The sequence below is a fragment of the Platichthys flesus genome, chromosome 9, assembly GCF_949316205.1.
Source record: "Platichthys flesus chromosome 9, fPlaFle2.1, whole genome shotgun sequence".
In the NCBI taxonomy this organism is placed as follows: Eukaryota; Metazoa; Chordata; class Actinopteri; order Pleuronectiformes; family Pleuronectidae; genus Platichthys; species Platichthys flesus.
In genome coordinates, this window is record NC_084953.1 from 26,383,482 (window position 1) to 26,405,347 (window position 21,866).

At 39.9% G+C, this 21,866-nt stretch overlaps 1 protein-coding gene and 1 long non-coding RNA gene across 2 annotated transcripts in view; one reads left to right on the forward strand and one right to left on the reverse strand.

The window, feature by feature from the left end:
* LOC133960548 (uncharacterized) overlaps positions 1-21,866 on the forward strand; it is a 383,773-nt gene that overhangs the window by 133,592 nt on the left and 228,315 nt on the right. The gene's annotated exons all lie outside the window — the stretch shown is intronic.
* The window catches only part of LOC133961152 (neurturin), a 38,886-nt gene that overhangs the window by 12,910 nt on the left and 4,110 nt on the right, over positions 1-21,866 (reverse strand). Inside the window, exons 2-3 of the mRNA XM_062396157.1 lie at positions 11,233-11,294; positions 9,364-9,535 (exon numbers count right to left, since the gene is read on the reverse strand). Coding sequence (XP_062252141.1) covers positions 9,364-9,535; positions 11,233-11,294 — 234 coding nt within the window. The remainder of the gene's footprint in view (positions 1-9,363; positions 9,536-11,232; positions 11,295-21,866) is intronic.

A 21,866-nucleotide genomic window follows, 5' to 3' on the forward strand; every position in this document is an offset into this window, starting at 1 on the left:
CGCTACATCAGAGCGCCTACATGAACAGATATATATGTCTGTGCGTAATAATAGTGATGGCGCCACCTACTGGCAAACCTACTGCCGCAGAGCGCAAAACGCATGCAACGTGGAGAAGTGCATGCTCGATCGATGATGTGCGCTTGGTCATCGATCGCTCTCTCCACCGACCGCAACAGGCTTCAACGTGCGGGTGCTCGGGCCCGCAAGTGCTACAACGTAGCCCTAGTTATTATTATTAGGGCCCGAGCACCGAATGGTGAGAGGCCCTATTGAATCTGTAAGGATTTTTATTATTATTATTATTATTATTATTATTATTATTATTATTATTATTATTATTATTATTATTTCCCTTTGGGGGGCTTTTTCAGGGTCTAGACATGCTCAAAAAGTTATGAAACTTTGCAGGAAATTCAAGGTCTGCGGATATTTTAGTATTCTGGAGTAATTGGAATTGGGCGTGGCAAAATGGCTCTACAGCGCCCCCTGGAACCAGCCCCTAGGTTTCCACATAACGGATTTTCATCAAAATCTGGATATAGGTGTATCGTGACCAGTCATGAAAAAAAGTCTCATGGAGCATTATGAAAAACGCAACAGGAAGTCCGCCATTTTGCTTTTAGTGGCCATTTTGGCAATATCCCACATTTTTACTTTTACGTACTTGTCCCAGGGCTTTCATCAGATCAACTTCAAATTCAGATGAGTGTCATCACAACAAGATGGAGATAAAAAATGATTGAGGGATTTTTTTTTTATCACACCGTGTGACCGTGGCATGGCGTTAAAAATTGGTTACACGCCATCAAAACACGGGCATCTGTATCTCGGACATACATGTTCCAATCAAGTCCAAACTAGACATGTAAGACAATAGTCCCCGCCTGATGACATCTATGCATAAATGATGACTTAAAACCGCAGCGCCCCCTGGTGGCAACAGGAAATGTCTTGTTTTTTGCTTGTCTTACACTTGGATGAATTTCTCCTCATCCACTGACCTCAACCATGTCAAACTGTATCAAATGGGTCCCAAGACATTGACAATGACGACATAAGATTACCGTGACTTTTCGTCAAACGCCATATGAATGGCGTGGCATTAAAGTTCATTAACTCGCCGTGAAACACGAAATTGCTGTAACTTCAGTGTTCATGATTCTATCTCTCTCAAACTACACGTGTGTAACAACAGCCCCCCCCTGAAGATATTCATATGGTTTTAAGAAATGGGCGTGGCAAAAAAACTGACCAGCGCCCCCTATAGGGCAACCCCGGCACTACGATGGCCAACATTTATACAAATCTATCGGGACATGTGTCGTTTCATAACAAACAAAAAAATATCTTGGATAGGTATGCTTGACCAAACAGGGAGGCCGCCATTTTGGATTAAGTGGCCATTTTTTTTCCATATTCCACATTTTTACTTGATGCACTTGTCCCAGGGCTTTCATCAGATTAACTTCAAATTAAGATCAGTGCCATCACAACAAGATGGAGATAAAAAGTGATTAAGAGATTGACCTTTCGTCACACCGTGTGACCGTGGCGTGGCGTCTTGAGTTTGATTAAACGCCATCAAAACACGAGGTTCTGTATCTCGGACATACATTGTCCAATCAAGTCCAAACTAGACATGTAAGACAAGGGTGCCATCCTGATGACATCTACACAGAAATTATGACTTGAAATTACAGCGCCCCCTGGTGGCTACAGGAAGTGACATGTTTTATACTTTGATGAACTGCTCCTGGCTGATTTACAATATACAGCTCAAATCAGATCAGTCAAGTCATTAGATCATGGTCAGAATTGTGACGTTTCCTCAAACCGTGTAAACATTGATGTGCGGCGAAGGATTTTCCTTCGCCGAAGGACACGATGTTATCATAACTCCACTGTGCATTGTCCTATCACTACAAAACTTCTGTCACATGGTCAGAGTCCAAGCCTGAACAGCTCTATGTGTCAATATTTCCTCAGTGTCATAGCGCCACCTACTGATTCGCCAGGAAACAGGAAGTACTTTGTTAATCCACTCTGCATTATCCAACCGGCTCCAAACTACTGACCTATGATCACAATCCTGAATAGAACAGCTCCATATATGAATATTAGTTCAGGATCATAGCGCCACCTATTGATCAGTGTGAAAATTAAGTTGCGGAAACATTGTCCAATTGACACAAAATTTCTCACGCTACATCAGAGCGCCTACTTGAACAGATCTATATGTCTGTGCGTAATAATAGTGATGGCGCCACCTACTGGCAAACCTACTGCCACAGAGCGCAAAACGCATGCAACGTGGAGAAGTGCATGCTCGATCGATGATGTGCGCTTGGTCATCGATCGCTCTCTCCACCGACCGCAACAGGCTTCAACGTGCGGGTGCTCGGGCCCGCAAGTGCTACAACGTAGCCCTAGTTATTATTATTATTATTATTATTATTTCCCTTTGGGGGGCTTTTTCAGGGTCTAGACATGCTCAAAAAGTTATGAAACTTTGCAGGAAATTCAAGGTCTGCGGATATTTTAGTATTCTGGAGTAATTGGAATTGGGCGTGGCAAAATGGCTCTACAGCGCCCCCTGGAACCAGCCCCTAGGTTTCCACATAACGGATTTTCATCAAAATCTGGATATAGGTGTATCGTGACCAGTCATGAAAAAAAGTCTCATGGAGCATTATGAAAAACGCAACAGGAAGTCCGCCATTTTGCTTTTAGTGGCCATTTTGGCAATATCCCACATTTTTACTTTTACGTACTTGTCCCAGGGCTTTCATCAGATCAACTTCAAATTCAGATGAGTGTCATCACAACAAGATGGAGATAAAAAATGATTGAGGGATTTTTTTTTTATCACACCGTGTGACCGTGGCATGGCGTTAAAAATTGGTTACACGCCATCAAAACACGGGCATCTGTATCTCGGACATACATGTTCCAATCAAGTCCAAACTAGACATGTAAGACAATAGTCCCCGCCTGATGACATCTATGCATAAATGATGACTTAAAACCGCAGCGCCCCCTGGTGGCAACAGGAAATGTCTTGTTTTTTGCTTGTCTTACACTTGGATGAATTTCTCCTCATCCACTGACCTCAACCATGTCAAACTGTATCAAATGGGTCCCAAGACATTGACAATGAAGACATAAGATTACCGTGACTTTTCGTCAAACGCCATATGAATGGCGTGGCATTAAAGTTCATCAACTCGCCGTGAAACACGAAATTGCTGTAACTTCAGTGTTCATGATTCTATCTCTCTCAAACTACATGTGTGTAACAACAGCCCCCCCTGAAGATATTCATATGGTTTTAAGAAATGGGCGTGGCAAAAAAACTGACCAGCGCCCCCTATAGGGCAACCCCGGCACTACGATGGCCGACATTTATACAAATCTATCGGGACATGTGTCGTTTCATAACAAACAAAAAAATATCTTGGATAGGTATGCTTGACCAAACAGGGAGGCCGCCATTTTGGATTAAGTGGCCATTTTTTTCCCATATTCCACATTTTTACTTGATGCACTTGTCCCAGGGCTTTCATCAGATTAACTTCAAATTAAGATCAGTGCCATCACAACAAGATGGAGATAAAAAGTGATTAAGAGATTGACCTTTCGTCACACCGTGTGACCGTGGCGTGGCGTCTTGAGTTTGATTAAACGCCATCAAAACACGAGGTTCTGTATCTCGGACATACATTGTCCAATCGAGTCCAAACTAGACATGTAAGACAAGGGTGCCATCCTGATGACATCTACACAGAATTTATGACTTGAAATTACAGCGCCCCCTGGTGGCTACAGGAAGTGACATGTTTTATACTTTGATGAACTGCTCCTGGCTGATTTACAATATACAGCTCAAATCAGATCAGTCAAGTCATTAGATCATGGTCAGAATTGTGACGTTTCCTCAAACCGTGTAAACATTGATGTGCGGCGAAGGATTTTCCTTCGCCAAAGGACACGATGTTATCATAACTCCACTGTGCATTGTCCTATCACTACAAAACTTCTGTCACATGGTCAGAGTCCAAGCCTGAACAGCTCTATGTGTCAATATTTCCTCAGTGTCATAGCGCCACCTACTGATTCGCCAGGAAACAGGAAGTACTTTGTTAATCCACTCTGCATTATCCAACCGGCTCCAAACTACTGACCTATGATCACAATACTGATCTGAACAGCTCCACATATAAATATTAGTTCAGGGTCATAGCGCCACCTACTGATCAGTGTGAAAATTAAGTTGTGTTAACATTGTCCAATTGACACAAAATTGCTCACGCTACATCAGAGCGCCTACATGAACAGATATATATGTCTGTGCGTAATAATAGTGATGGCGCCACCTACTGGCAAACCTACTGCCGCAGAGCGCAAAACGCATGCAACGTGGAGAAGTGCATGCTCGATCGATGATGTGCGCTTGGTCATCGATCGCTCTCTCCACCGACCGCAACAGGCTTCAACGTGCGGGTGCTCGGGCCCGCAAGTGCTACAACGTAGCCCTAGTTATTATTATTATTATTATTTAGGGCCCGAGCACCGAATGGTGAGAGGCCCTATTGAATCTGTAAGGATTTTTATTATTATTATTATTATTATTATTATTATTATTATTATTATTATTATTATTATTATTATTTCCCTTTGGGGGGCTTTTTCAGGGTCTAGACATGCTCAAAAAGTTATGAAACTTTGCAGGAAATTCAAGGTCTGCGGATATTTTAGTATTCTGGAGTAATTGGAATTGGGCGTGGCAAAATGGCTCTACAGCGCCCCCTGGAACCAGCCCCTAGGTTTCCACATAACGGATTTTCATCAAAATCTGGATATAGGTGTATCGTGACCAGTCATGAAAAAAAGTCTCATGGAGCATTATGAAAAACGCAACAGGAAGTCCGCCATTTTGCTTTTAGTGGCCATTTTGGCAATATCCCACATTTTTACTTTTACGTACTTGTCCCAGGGCTTTCATCTGATCAACTTCAAATTCAGATGAGTGTCATCACAACAAGATGGAGATAAAAAATGATTGAGGGATTTTTTTTTTATCACACCGTGTGACCGTGGCATGGCGTTAAAAATTGGTTACACGCCATCAAAACACGGGCATCTGTATCTCGGACATACATGTTCCAATCAAGTCCAAACTAGACATGTAAGACAATAGTCCCCGCCTGATGACATCTATGCATAAATTATGACTTAAAACCGCAGCGCCCCCTGGTGGCAACAGGAAATGTCTTGTTTTTTGCTTGTCTTACACTTGGATGAATTTCTCCTCATCCACTGACCTCAACCATGTCAAACTGTATCAAATGGGTCCCAAGACATTGACAATGAAGACATAAGATTACCGTGACTTTTCGTCAAACGCCATATGAATGGCGTGGCATTAAAGTTCATCAACTCGCCGTGAAACACGAAATTGCTGTAACTTCAGTGTTCATGATTCTATCTCTCTCAAACTACATGTGTGTAACAACAGCCCCCCCCTGAAGATATTCATATGGTTTTAAGAAATGGGCGTGGCAAAAAAACTGACCAGCGCCCCCTATAGGGCAACCCCGGCACTACGATGGCCGACATTTATACAAATCTATCGGGACATGTGTCGTTTCATAACAAACAAAAAAATATCTTGGATAGGTATGCTTGACCAAACAGGGAGGCCGCCATTTTGGATTAAGTGGCCATTTTTTTTCCATATTCCACATTTTTACTTGATGCACTTGTCCCAGGGCTTTCATCAGATTAACTTCAAATTAAGATCAGTGCCATCACAACAAGATGGAGATAAAAAGTGATTAAGAGATTGACCTTTCGTCACACCGTGTGACCGTGGCGTGGCGTCTTGAGTTTGATTAAACGCCATCAAAACACGAGGTTCTGTATCTCGGACATACATTGTCCAATCGAGTCCAAACTAGACATGTAAGACAAGGGTGCCATCCTGATGACATCTACACAGAAATTATGACTTGAAATTACAGCGCCCCCTGGTGGCTACAGGAAGTGACATGTTTTATACTTTGATGAACTGCTCCTGGCTGATTTACAATATACAGCTCAAATCAGCTCAGTCAAGTCATTAGATCATGGTCAGAATTGTGACGTTTCCTCAAACCGTGTAAACATTGATGTGCGGCGAAGGATTTTCCTTCGCCAAAGGACACGATGTTATCATAACCTCACTGTGCATTGTCCTATCACTACCAAACTTCTGTCACATGATAAGAGTCCAAGCCTGAACAGCTCTATGTGTCAATATTTCCTCAGTGTCATAGCGCCACCTACTGATTCGCCAGGAAACAGGAAGTACTTTGTTAATCCACTCTGCATTATCCAACCGGCTCCAAACTACTGACCTATGATCACAATACTGATCTGAACAGCTCCACATGTAAATATTAGTTCAGGGTCATAGCGCCACCTACTGATCAGTGTGAAAATTAAGTTGTGTTAACATTGTCCAATTGACACAAAATTGCTCACGCTACATCAGAGCGCCTACTTGAACAGATCTGTATGTCTGTGCGTAATAATAGTGATGGCGCCACCTACTGGCAAACCTACTGCCGCAGAGCGCAAAACGCATGCAACGTGGAGAAGTGCATGCTCGATCGATGATGTGCGCTTGGTCATCGATCGCTCTCTCCACCGACCGCAACAGGCTTCAACGTGCGGGTGCTCGGGCCCGCAAGTGCTACAACGTAGCCCTAGTTTAATTTAGTCTTTGCTGACCTTTTGTTATGCTCTATACCAGGGGTGTCCAAACTACAGCCTCACTACCCCCTCAAAAAAAATTTATAAAAAAAGTAGGGGAGAAAGTTTCAATTTAGAAACACTTAAATGGCATTTAATTACAGAACTTTGTAGTTTTTAAATTGTACTTTCTTGATTCTTTTTGTTCTGGGTTTGTACCCTTGAATGCACTTATTGCAAGTCGCTTTGGATAAAAGCGACAGCTAAATGTAATATAATGTGATGGACTATGGCCCACTGTATTGCAGCTGTCCCTCAGAAAGTCCCCCCCCCCGTCAACAGTCTGCTCCAGGGCAGGGGGGCGTGGTGGTGCGAGTGGCCCAGACCTTCGTATTTTACCTCGGGATAAAAAGTTTGGACACCCCTGCTCTATACGTTAGACCCTATATCACTCATGCGCCATATATTCTGTTTGCAAACACTTTGACCTACATTTTTTTCAATAATGATCTTTACTTCATTTGGTCTTTCGGACCTTTATCTCATATGTCTTATTTATCACTTGTGCTGCAGAAAGATTCAAACAAGAGATTTATCACTTATCACTACAATTTAATTAAATTTAATTGAAAAATATAAATATTTAATAAATGTACTAATTATTGTCTGTTCTTACTAAGGTATGGGCTGGGCGACGCGTCGTATGGAAGGTGGCTGTGAACAGTCATAGCTGAAGCAAAAAAAAACTCCCACTAACATTTAGCATAGGACACCAATAGTCGGCCCGCGTTGCAGTCGCTCTAACGGAGCCAGACGCTGTTATAAAATTTTGACGGACTGTTTCTATTTTCTATCTTCGCAATTTTCTCACATTTCAGTAGTTTTATTTTACCTGCGCAGCTTTTTCCATCTTTATGGTAGTAAATCCTGGGAGCACATGGTACAGTTTACTTCACTGAACCAGAGAAAGTGGAAACAGAGAGGAAAGTTAAAGCTGTTTAGTTGTTAATGTTTGTTAACATTGTTTATATGTGAATGTACTTATATATATATATATATATGTATATATATATACATAAATATGTATATATACACATATATATACATATATGTGTATATATATATATAAAAACAAGAAAAAGGCCAGTTCAATAAGAGTATTACAGGTCGAATATATGAATATGCTGATACTGTAAATATAATTTGGATTTGTTCAGTCTAAACCCTGCCAATGGCACAACAAGCATGAACAGTTGTTTAATACAAACAATTTAGTAGAGAAATATAAATGACTGAAACTGAAAGATTACACTGATTCGCACTTCAAACACCTTTTATCGGATTCAGTAGTAATGGTGGGGTGTCAGGTTTTTATTGATTTATTTTTAATCTTTTTTGCTCGATAGAGTGAGCATTATTCAAATATAATTTATAATAAAAGAGACTGAAGTCTGGTTTTGCTACATACCAAAGTGGTAAAATAAACAGACATTTAATCCAAAGCTGTTCATCTTACTTCTCTGCTGGCTGTGTTGAAGAGGACTGTGATGCATGGCAGACACCTGCAAACCGGAGTAATTATTTTTACCCTGTTGTACACAGGGGGCCTTGCTCTATTGACCAAGGCCACAATCAGTGTTGAAAACTACCAGGCAAATTTCCACAGGCTATTTTAGTCATCAAGGAGAGACATGCTGATATGTTACGGCCTCCATCTTAGATTTATGAAGCTTTTATTATACGAATGAGCAGCACAGAAACCGTCTGAGTAATGTTACAATCACAAGAGTTTATAAAGGCCAAGCAGCAGGCAGCTGATGTTACCGGGCTCCAACCACTGGGTAAACTTTACAAAGTTTACCAACATACAAAATAACAATACTCTTTGTTTAGTACTTTTGAAAATTGACTAGTGAAAATTGAAATAGGAAAAACTAGTGGTGTAACAGACAATTGTTGATCTGTGATCCCTATGGATCAACAGAGTTTACATATTAGAATAAGTTGGCTCCTTTACTAAAGCTCAGGGGTAAAGCAAACTCATTCAGCCAGAATCCAACATAAAACCTAAATCCAAGAAAAACCTAATACTTCCACACAAACTTAATAAAGTCAAACAACCAGCAGCATACATAGTGACTACGTAATATGCATCGTCCTGATTGGCGTAGAACACTTCAGCTGGTCGGCTTACGGGACAGAGTCACTCTAATACAGTTTTTGTGTTCAGCGGTTTTGCCAGAGCAGAGGTCTGCCCTCAACTGTAATGAAATATGCTTTACTGTTAACAACAGTTGTAAATAAGGTTATCTGAAATACCATAGCCTTTTTGTCAGCTACAGCCAGTCCGACCATTCTCCTCTGACCTGACTTGCCTCTCAGTTTCAGCAAAGTCACTGAGATCAATCGTTTTTTTCCTTCATCCTGCTGTGTCATACTTGCTTTGACTATAACTCTTGACATGTAACTGTCTGACATGTAACTCGACTGCTACCATGTTTACAGGTGTTCACTGAGTGTATGTGCCGAACTGACCAGTCCAGACTGAACTGCCCGAATTTGTTGTTGACCAATACAAATACTGATACCGGGCAGCTTGCTGGTGAGATAAGACAGTAAATGACTTACCAAAGGCATCAGGCCAGGGAATGTGGACACTACTGTCCTGTTCCAGGTCCTCTGCAGGATACCAGGAGGGCTGCTTGAGGACACGCTGAATCTCCGACTGAGCCTCTTTACTGTCCTCAGAAAACACATCTTCCACCAGTGTCAGCAACGAAGCCACCACCCATAACAACACCTGACAGTATCAAGGAACACACTGTTACTGTAGGGTTTATCTAGTGCTGGGCTAGCAAGCCATCACTCACAGACCTAGAAGTCGCCTAGTTCTAATAATTTGACAGACGGAAGTGAACATTTAGGAATAACTGTGTTTTATAACTGTGAAACATTAACACATAAGGATTTCAATTTCCTTTAGAGAATCTTTTATTAACAGGAAACGTTTTCAACGTTCTGAAATATTTTTGGTTCTATTTAGGGACTCACTCAACTTAGTTTAGGTTAATACAAGATCATGGTCTTGTAAAGAGTTCATAGTTTGATGAGAATAATGATGATAACAATTCCTCAGTTCATTAACCTTCCACTATGGTACAAAGTGTTTATTCTAACCGATGCTGTAAATACTCATATAATATGCAAGTCCAGCGATTATTATTAAATGGATCTCACTACATTACAGAAAACATGCCCTTAAAATAAGGTGTCCATTACATTATTTAAGGTCAGTAATTTATTATTATACTTTTGATTACTTCAACATCCTCTCACATTATTTGTGGATTATAAGATATTTCACTGGAGAGCAGCAACTTTGACCAGTCACTCATGCTCAGGAGAATGTTACAAATTCCATGTGTCAGTCTAGACTACAGTGCTAACTAACAAGAGACTTTGCCATCCCTTGAGCCAAACCACTAGGACTTAAGTATTTGCATTTAACGGAATAATCCACAGTGTTACATACATTGTGGAAACTGAAAGCTGCATTGGGTAAGCTGATCCACCCTGTTTCATTGATGGTACCTGTTTAGAGGCCCTCTCTCTCTACAGTCTTATGGGAAACCTGCAGCCGACACCTACACCTTTTTAATTACTTAATTGACACATGACACTTTCCCACTGAACAGGTAGGGTTAATATTTTAACATCACTTATGAAAATGAGTTTCTCTGCAGTGTCTGGCAGGAACTTAAGGCCCAGATCAAATGGGAAGTGTAGTGGAAACTGGCTGGGGTGAAACATATGCGGACTGTCTGCCAGCATATCCTTCTGGCCTACTTTTCACTCCGATTGTCAGACATCCTTTCATTGATTAAGGGTAAAGACAGTGTGGAGCTTTGCAGTTGCCAGATGTATACCGGTATAGCATGAGCAAAAGACTAGATGTTAGCTCTCTAGGCTGTTCAATAGAGTATAGGTGAATATGTTCCATCAAACATGTGAGAGACAGATGACTGAAAATGCAGCTGAAATGCTCTGAAAGAGGGGGTAGAGTTATTAGTATTAACTGTTACTGCAGACAAAACGTTTTTATAGACTAATATTCAAAAACTGATATGGTACCATGTGAAACTTTGTTTTCTCTAAATAACACTTGGTAAGACAATAATACTGCTCAGAGTCTATTCTTATGTAACAAAACAAAAATTATTAATTTAATAATAGGTTAGGTAACTCATAATATAGTGGTTAACTTACAGATAAAGACCTGAGTTCACAGCCTGTCACTTTTTCCATTTATTCAGAACAGAAGGAAACACTTTTCCTTTTAGATGAGATCTGTGGATACATTGTACAGTCCTACAGAATACTTAAATCTATCAACTGTATTGGATGGAAAGTTATGCATAATCAATCTTCACTGATTGCTCTACCTCTGATCAGCTGGAAAATTAAAAAAAAGACTGCTTTGCTGTGACGCACGCTCACCTTCCAGTTCTTCAGGTGATGCTGGGTTGTTGATGCCTCCTGCCTCCACCAGGTTTTGTCATCTGAAAAATTAAATAATAATGATAATAATAAAGAAAATAACTCTTCATTCATAGGTCTAGTTAATCATTTTTTTATCCCCTTGTAGACGAATGTCTTGAATTTGCCTCAAACCCCATTCCGGTCTGGAATTTGAAATACTGTGATGATTGAACAGCAATGATTGTACAGAAACATATGTTGTTATTCAATTTCAATCAAAAGCAGCATCAGAAACATACGAGAGACTGGAAATTTTAGTAAATTAAGGTTATGCCCTATTACACCTAATGTCGCTAATTTGCCTCATACCTTAATTTTATATCTACTGTATATTCTATATTGAAATTAAGAATTTCCACTTAATTAAGCTACTGTATGACAGCCAAAAACAAGGAATTATGGTTTTCTTTCACTTTAATAACAAGGTACATTTGCTTTTGTTGAATCTTCATCAATCAAGAGTTTCAATGGTGATTCATGCTCTGTTTACCATAGCTCAATGGGAACTGAGGGTGAACCCAAGATGTCACTCCGACAACATTTCAGAAAAGCATTTTGTGTAATTGTTGTCTGGTCCGTATAAAGATCTCCAAAATTCACATAAATAAACTAGAGTTACTGAACTGTGATTGTATACCACTGCCAACCTGTGTGGCTTGAGTCAAAAATGGGATGTATCACTGCATTGACATGTAAGATTATCTAATCTATCTATCTAATAATTCCAGAAAACTCTGTCTGTCTCGAAGTGTGTTCATGTTGTTCATGTTACACTTGGAATATGTATTCTGAAGGGGCCAGTGAAGTGCAATGTAATGTGTAAAATTTGAATAAACAGGCGAGCAGTGCTCTGTAGGGGCCAGTGGGACTCATCAATGCAAGTGACATTGTTGATCACAACAACAGCGCATTCATGATAACGGGTATCTACACAACAGCTGATTCTCCGGTGCAGGGTTCTGCATACTGAGATGAGCCTCTCTGGATAAAAAGCTCTCTTTGCAGCAGCCAGTCTTTACTTCAGTAACACTGAACAGTGAATACAAGTTAATTGTCAGTTATATAAGCATGACTGTGAGGTCACAGTAAACTTGACCTTTGATTTTGCCACCCATTTTTTAATAAGTTAAAGTGAATATTTGTGTCATTTTAAATTATTATTGGCATTCACAATAATATGAGGTAACCATGTCCTTGGTTTTTGACTACTTAAATCGAATCAGGTCAATTTTTAGTGACAGCTGTGCAAAAATGAAAGAAATATTCTAAAGACAGACACATATGAGGTTCAAGAGTCCGGAAATATGGTTCAACCTGTTTTTGATTATAGATAACGATTAAAAAGGGGGGGGGGGGTAAAGCCTGCAGGGGAAATGATAGAAACATCAATAACTAAGAATTCTCCAGATTTCACATCACTCGCTCCATCAGACTAGTGTTGTGTCGTTCGTGAACGATTCGTTCGTTTTGAACGAATCGTTACAAGGACTCGGGAGTAACGAGTCCTCTCAAAGAGTGATTCGTTCATTTTCTCGTGGCCGCGCATCGGGATTGTTGCATGGGCTGCTGCAGGTCACGTGGAAAATGATCCAAAGACTCGTATCCGGCAGATGAACGAATCACTGATCCGAAGACTCACTTGGCAGAAGAACGAGTCACTGATCTGAAGACACGTCGTGAGGTGAACGATTCGTTCATCTGCCGGGTACGAGTCTTTGGATCGTTTGCACCCCCCACGAACGAATGACTCAAAAAGAGATTCGTTCATTCTAGTGAACGAGATTCAAAGAACCGACACGGTAAAAAGATCCGAACTTCCCATCACTACATCAGACATTACAAAGACTTTGCAGTTTGGTAACTGTCAGGGTACATGCAATGTCCTGTTCAACTGATTCAGACAGTTGCACTAACACATGCAGCCTCAGGTAATGTCAAGTTCAGGGATGCACTTTAAAAGCAGCTTTTGTCTCTCACACAATCTGGGTGACAAATTGCTACTCCGCCTCTCAGACAAATTGATAGATAGATTTGTTGCATTCTTTTAAGAAGTCACTTACAGAGTCTGATCATATCAACTGTTCATGCTAATACATTTTCATAAGTTCAGGCAGCCTCTGAAATGTCAAACTGCATAACTCAGTTTACACTTGCTATATTTCATAAACTTGGCAGCTGGTAGGTCTTTGCTTAGAGAAATCCTCTGTCACACAGGAAGAAATAGAAATTATGTTTTTATTTGTCTTATGTAAACAGACGAGCTCAGTATGAGCAGCAAAGAAAACAATAGAAATGAATCTAGTTCAAAATCCAAAGAACTAGCAACAGACAGGTGATATCAGAGAGGAAAAAAACATGAAAGTCCATTTCTAGTCCATAAACACTAGACCAACTCAAGCTGTAAATAATGAAGGCAGCAAAGGGGCGGACACAGCTCTTTTATTAAAGGAACTGTTTTAACCATCGGGATCTACTGAAAAATAATTCACTGGATCAAGAGTTTCTTGATTAACGAACCATTAACGTACCTTAAAACAGAACTAATGAAAAGGAGCAAGGCATGCAACATCCTAGAAAGGATCTGGGAACCAATCCAAATATTTGACATAACACAGATGTTTTCAAGTTTCCTCTCTGCCTCATAATACAAAGAAAGGGGAGGTTTGGATCAGATTACACAACACTGACTAAGCTACTACAGTTTAGCCTAGCCTAATGAAACACATGAAAAAGTTGATCTTGAACTGACATTTTTGCCTTTAGTATAGATAATATATTGTAATAACAGCAATAATTAATGAAAAGCATCAAAAGGACAATGCATACCCTGTACCAAAAACAGACAAAAAACAAATCACTGTAACAATACCATTTCGTAATGATGTCCTCATGATGTAATTTATACCATGTCACTTTGGTGTCCAAAGCACAGCTGAGACAGAGTAGTTGCTTTTCAGCATCTTTATTGTCTCAAACATACATTCACAAAACTCTTAACTTAAATTGCCAGCAATTTCTGCTGTTATCTGGGTTTGCAGCTCTGCTCTGTCCAGTCTCTCTTCAAATCTCTCAGTATTCCTCTCAGATCTGCTGTTGCCGTTTATGGGTGTAATCATTATCATGGTTATTCAAAGGTTTATTGATGTAACCAGTTAACAGAAGCTTCTCTAACCTTAAGCAACTGCAACTGTTCCTTAAGCTTTCATGTGTGTTTCTTATCATAACCATGACTGTGACAGTACGGTACACCTATGGTGGTACAATTTGCATCTTTATAATTGTAACCATGATAAAGCATCTGGTGAAGTTGCATCTGTAAGGGCACGATTTCAGAAGACGCAAAAGTACTTAACATACTGTTTACTTTAAAACAGAACTTATTTAATAGTAGTGCACAGTCAGGAGATAATTAACCCGGTATGAATTAAATTTCCTCTAAAAAAAACAGAGCGCTAAACACTATGACACTAGCACTGAAACAACACAGCACCTGCGCCTACATCACCCTTGCATCAAGGACAAAACGTGAGTATGGAACAGATCTCTTCAGCTCTCTGGGACAGGGGTACTGGCCAATAAGTAAGTAAGTAAGTCATTACTTAGGGGCAGCTTTGGTTGAGCGGGTAGAGCAGTAGTCCTTTTCCCCACTACATGACGAAGTGTCCTTGGACGAGATACTGTGAGTGGTCATCAAGACTAAACACCTAAACACCTTAGAAATGTAATATCTAATGATATAGCTATTAAGATGGCATTGCCCTTGCTTCCAATGAAACCCTCAGGAACTTGGTACTTATCTTTGATCCAGTTTTGTCCTTTGATTCTGATAAAACTAATTTGTGTATAATATAAAAATTTGACCTGTCTCCAAAAATGCAGAAAAACGAGTCCATGCCTTTGTTATATCCAGACTTGATTATTATTCATTATTATCAGGCTCCAGCAGTAAGTCATTAAAGACTGCAGCTTGTCCAAAATGCTGCAGCACATGTCCTGACAAGAACCAAGAAAGAGACCACATTTCTCCAGTATTAGCTTCACTACACTGGCTTCCGGTTAAATCTAGAATATAATCAAAAATTCTCCTCCTCAACTTCAAGGCCCTTAATAATAAGTCTTAGAACTGCTCTTAGTTATGCTGCTATAAGCCACATGGAGCTGCTCTTTCCTCTTCTCCATCTTATATAATGCATATTACTTACTTACAGGACTGCTTGACAGATAGTATTGAAGTTATCCTTCAAAATGTTTACCCTCATCACTGCTGCTAATAACTTTAATCTTGATGATGTTTTCCTACTCATGACAACTATTGCACTTCTGTCCATCCTGGGAGAGGGATCCCTCACATGTGGCTCTCTCTGAGGTTTCTACGTATTTTTACCTTGTTAAAAGGGTTTTTAGCTGTTTTTCCTTACTCTTGTTGATGGTTAGCCCTATGAGACGAATTGTGATTTGTGAATATGGGCTATACAAATAAAATCTGATTGATTGATTGATTACTTGACAGAGATTGTGATGGCGGATTGTGGATCATGGTGATGGTGGATCCTGATCGCGGTGGCAGCTGATCATGGACTATGATTACAACAATACTGCTTGATATACAAAAGGCCTACTCACATATTCTACCATTACTGACAATAAACTAATTACTTTCAATAAATTTGCCATGCTCTTCCTTTCAGCTCTATCAGACATCACCTTAAGCACATATACTTTAAAGACTGACATACTTTTCCGTTATGTTATAAACGTAATCAATGCTGGCAAGCTAATGTAGACTAGAACAGTCAACACAGTCTAACCCATCCGCTGTATTAGATTTTTCCCGGCATTTTGATCGTATGATAGATAAGCACAAAAATTTGATTCCTCTCGGCTATGCTGCACCACTACCAGTTTCAACTTTGAACTGTTGTAACAAACTTGGTGCTGCAAAGATGATGACGTTTCCATTACAGTTGCTGCTGTAGTCAGTCAGTTACTTTAATATTAATGGAATAAAGTTGTTTGCAGATTTACAGCAGCAAGAAGATGGTAAAAAAATTTCAGTAAAGTCATAATAAGTAAACATGAGAGAGAGAGAGAGGGGGGGGGGGGGGGTATTTATGCATCAGTGAGAAGTGTAGTGCAGTCCATAGTCTGGCTAGTTAAAGTAAAACTGCACACAACTCTAAGAGTAAGGCTGCTTACAGCTAAATCAAACGTTTTGAACATCAGAGTAAGATCTCATCTGAAGGCCTAAAGAACAGCAGTTACCTTTGTGTTGCACTTAAAAATACTACAACTTGGATGACTGAGAATTTTCACAGATATTTGATTATGAATGGTCATCAGAAGAGTACGAAGGAAAGGCCAAGCTGAATAGAGTCTTTAGAAAGTTATGGATTCATCCAGACGACTCAAGGGGAACTTGACAGCATCAGCAACAAAGTGCCGTTTCAACAATAATTTGGTGAATATGGACCCATAATATGTTCAATATTAATACAATTTGAAAAAAGACGCAAGTAGTGTCCTGGTATTGGGGAAGTGTATCTTTAGTCTGGGACCGAGTTGAACATGGTGTCTGCTACATATAAGCAAAAATACAAAATAAATCATTCACATTGATATAAAAGCCACACACTTGAAGAGTAATACAGCAAATTCATTTTCATTGTATAAAAAATCTAATCTACAATCTTCATTCCAGATAAACCAAGTAAGATGAATACAAAGTTGTATAAAGTCCAGCAAACGTGACAGTACAAATTAATGGCCCATTCCAAACAGGCAGGTTTACAAAAGGCACTGGACTAGTTCATAGAACTGGAAGAAAAGCAACGAATCAGCTTATAATGTTTGCACAATAAAAGAAAATTAAAAGAGATTAGAACAGCAGGGAAAGATACATACAACACACCAACATCTGTTTTTACCTGAAGGAACACACACGTTGTGTGCTGTGACCACCTACGGCTGGGTTAAAAGCAGAGGATGAATTTCCAAATTGCACGTAGCATGACTGTGTGTGCATGATTGATGCAGGACGAATAAAGGAAATCTTAATCATATAATATTCAGCAACGCAAAGTCTGAACTTTGAGGTTTCTTGAACTAGGTCTGGTAAGTTATTTAAATGCAATTCTGATTTGCAGGGTAAAGAGAGTAATCAGGAACTCAAACCTCCTTAATTCTGTAAAGTGTCACCATGGCATTAAACAACAAAACTGCAAATCATTATGACCCATTGGAGAGAGAAAACAGAGGGGCATAAACAGAAAATGTAAAAGCTTTGATCTGTAATAGGCAAAAACAAGCTGAGTGCCCAAGATAATTCTCCTACCTATCATGTAATATTATCAATTAAAAAAATCTAATTTTATTTGTATACTCTTTATTCACAAATCCCAAAGCTGAAATCAAATTTGTGAAAATGGGAATATGTAATATTAACAAGTTGCGGCATTCTCTGCCTTTAACACTCAACAAGAGTAAGTGACAATTACCCAAAAAAGAAGGCAAAAACCTCAGAGAGAGCTGATATGAGGGACCCAAGGTTGAAACAAAGAGTACATGAACAGAATAGCAATAATTCCACCATTCATAATAAACTGAATAAACGAGCTGCAACAATGTGAAAATGAAATGGAGTGTTCTATACTGTCCTGACACTGTAAGCCAGAGTGGGACCCTGGCTACAGGAGGTACTAATTAGGATATCAGTGTGTCAGGTGGTCTGAGACAGATAAGCTCTCTGTACAAAGATGCCTTTAGCCATCAGCCCCACAACGTTGTGTTTGTAGAACTGAACTAGCTTACAGTGATATATTTTTCTTCACTTTGAGGATATACTTTATTCACTTCTCGTCCTGCTTTTGCATTGTACTAGAGCTAAACTACACACATAAGCTGGTTATGTGCAGCTCCAATACAGAATAATAGTGTGCAGATAAATAACAGCCCCTATCCTGGTTTAGGGTGTACTCTGCTCTGGGTAAGCTGTTGATAGGCATCCTCATATCTAACTGACAAATCGCCTATTGAGGTTTGTAGAACACACTCATTACAAACACAATTAAAATCCAAGGAAACAACAATAAACTGAAGAAGGTGTGGGCTCCTTTTAGGTAATTAAAGCATATTCACTTATTATATATGTTATTCAGGACAGGTCGTGATATTTTATTTGTTATAAAATTATGATGTTTACTTGCGTGCAAGGTAGCAAAAAAAGCTTCTTAAGTACAGAGAATGATCACAGACTTTTACAAGACTGGAGATATGAGACAAGGACAACTGTAGCGTGAAGAAGTCTGTGTGAGACGTAGAATCAGTATCCAAAGCATGGCCCCAAGAGAGAGCATAAAAGGGAAAGTACGATAGCACTGACCTAGGTTTTAATCACCCAGGTAACAGCACCTTTTCTTCAGCACCTACTTTACTTTCTGTAGATTTAACACTTGCCGTCAATTTTATTAGAACATGGAAGAAATATATTTGTTAGTTATTATTTATGAGATATATCCTGATACAGTTTTTCGGATCCCGAATCAAGACTTTAGATATTAGGTATCTGCTGGTAACGAGTCTGATGATCTCATACTTTATTAATTGGACTTAAATGTCGTCTGTATAGCTTGTATTCAACACATTAAAATAACTAGTTAACATTACACACCTTATTCTTATGAGCCTCTTTTACACAAAATAAAATGCATGGTTCATAAATATAAAGTCTGTAAGCTTCATTTTTGCTCTGGAGTGGGGGCTTCTGTTCATCTCAGGCACTCTCTCACTCAGTTACTCTCTCACCCAGGTGCATACTCAGCTACAAAATTCATTGATTTAATTTGATTCAATTTCTCAAACCCATATCGCACTGTTTGTTGTTGCATCAGACGTTTTCTTTTTCTGTTACTCAACCTTTCTCATGGAACAGATACACTCCTCTTTGAATAAGTACAGCTGTCTGCCTTAAACTTGTGCTCACGCATCTATTAGAATCTTCAGTTTTGTGATTGTTCTGTGATTATCGGGATCTAACTGCTGCCAAACACAGGTGTACTTGTATATGGCTACCTGTGTCTCTGAATACAGTCACAAACAGAGGACTCAAGTATCTGTTGCTAGACTCACACACAGCTTTTTTATAGACACAAAGCTGAATACCAACGTGGTGCCCAGCTCAAATACCAAAGAAGTTGTTTCTCTGACTGGTAGCCGGTCCCTCACACTTGACATAATGCACATAAAAATAGCTTGTGTAGGCAATGGATATATTTTCCAGCATGAAGCCTTCATTACCTAAATATTTATAATATGAGTAATAATTAAACATTATGACATGTGATAGTGGGAAAAACACATTTGTAATTTATAACACAATAATGACTGCATTCTATTTAGATAAGCTTGTTCAAGGACCCTGATGTTGTGCTTGCAAACTGCCTTCGCTTACTAATGACTTCACCTTTTCATGATTACAAAATGTCTAGCAAACAGTTAGACATATGTTGAATTAAATAATGGTGGTCAATAAGGACAAAGCTTTGCACCACATTTGCAAACAAAAAATCTAGTCTTAAAGGGGACATATTATGAAAATTCCACTTTTGTAGTGCTTCTACACTTTAATTTGGGTATCTGGCATGTCTACCGTCCCAAATACTCAGGAAAAAACAACTCCCACGATTTGTTGTGGTTCCTCTATGTCAGAAACGATACGCTAGAGTTCTTCGAATGGGATTACGACCGAAAAATACGTCAGTCTCAATACATGGCCTTGGACCACCCCCCATCATCATCTCTACGGCTCCGGGGAGAGACGGCCTGGCTCCGTCTCCCCGGCTAACGTTAGCTCACCACCTACCTCGCTGCTTCTACCCGTCAAACATCTAAGTGGCCAAATAAACATGGCTATCTTCGAGGCGGAGACCTCGGGGACATCTCTAAACATTGACTAAACAGTGTGGAAGGAAGGATGCTGCTGCTGCGCCAGCTCCAGCTCCCTCTGCTCCCACTACAGGGCTTCGGTTGGGAGCTAGGGCGCTTGGGCTCTCGCGGCCAGGCTTCGGCCCACCTTACTCTGGTTCAAAACGATATGGTTGCAAGATTGTATCTTCGTCTCCAGTAGCCATATTTCTACAGAGGTAATGGATAGCTAGAAATCTGGGCGATTGTATATCGTGAAGCAGGGAGGAGGGGTGAGGGGGAGAGGGGGCTGAGAGGGTGGGCAGGGCACTCAAAACAGGTTTATCTGAGGAGGGCTGTTTTAGACAGGGTAAAAAGGCTGCTGTTTTAAATGACTGTTGTGGTATTTTGACCAAAATATGTTACAGACATTTCATTAAGACCCCAACTGAGGTAAAATGGAGATACGGTGAGTCCTTTAAGATTTAACCTTATTTAACCTCATAGATACCACGTAGATTTAGGTGGTATCTATGAGTTATCTCTGCCACTGAATATAGTTTTTGCCCGAGCTTGAGCAATTGTTACTCGCCATCGTAATATAAGAAGAAGGGCCAGCCAGGCTTGAGCTAGCTGTTTAGCACTTCGTACAGACCTTGGTGAGTAAAGAAATAATTGTAATGCTTAACTTGCAATGTTCTCTGTTGTAGGAAAACTAGAAACAGCTGTTATTGCTAATGTTGGCTATGTAGCCGTAGCAAAATTGCCTGCAGGTGACTGAGCAAACGAGGTGGCTATAGAGGTGGAGATAGATAATAGATCAAATGAATAATAATAATAGTTCATAATGGAAATTGTTATCCTCTCTGGACCAGACCGTCTCATTTTGGTTTTGGCCGTCGTAGTAGAAGATGTGGCCTTGAATTGGGACCCTGCTTATAGTTGCATTTTCACCACAGGAATGGTGATCAGGATCCTACTGAGGAACTTCGTTCCTCTCCTTCTGCTTCCACCTGGGTTTCTATACCTGTCTGACTTTACTGGTTACTATGAGAAAAGCAAGCCACTGCTATTCTGTCAATACCTGCTTACAGCCCACAACTATTTCCAATTGCATATTGTACATGTTGCCTTGCTTTTTCTACAAAACTTTGTATTTGAATTAGAAAGACACATCTGTTGAAATTATCAACTTCCTGTATCAGTCAAAATGCCACAGAACTGTACATGATCAAGAGATGCTAATCTGGATAACTTCCACAGGAGAGACTAAATATTGTGACTGCCCTGTAGTGTCTCTTTACAAAATGTCCACCGACAGACTGTACTGTAAAGCGCTTTGTGTGGTCATCAAGACTAGTAAAGCACTATATAAATAAAAAACATTTAAACCAATTACGCAGAACAGGCTGTATTTTCTCTTTACACAGGACCTGAGGTGGGCGGAGAACATCACCTCCACCATCAAGAAGGCCCAGCAGAGGATGTTCTTCCTGCGGCAACTTAAGAAATTCAACATCCAGCGGAAAGTGATGGTTGAGTTTTATACAGCCATCATTGAGTCCATCCTCACTGCATCTATCACCGTCTGGTTTGCTGCCTCGACTGCCAAGGACAAGGGCAGAATGCAGAGGATCATTCAGTCAGCTGAGAAGGTCATCAGCTGTGACCTGCCGGCTGTCCTAGACCTGTTC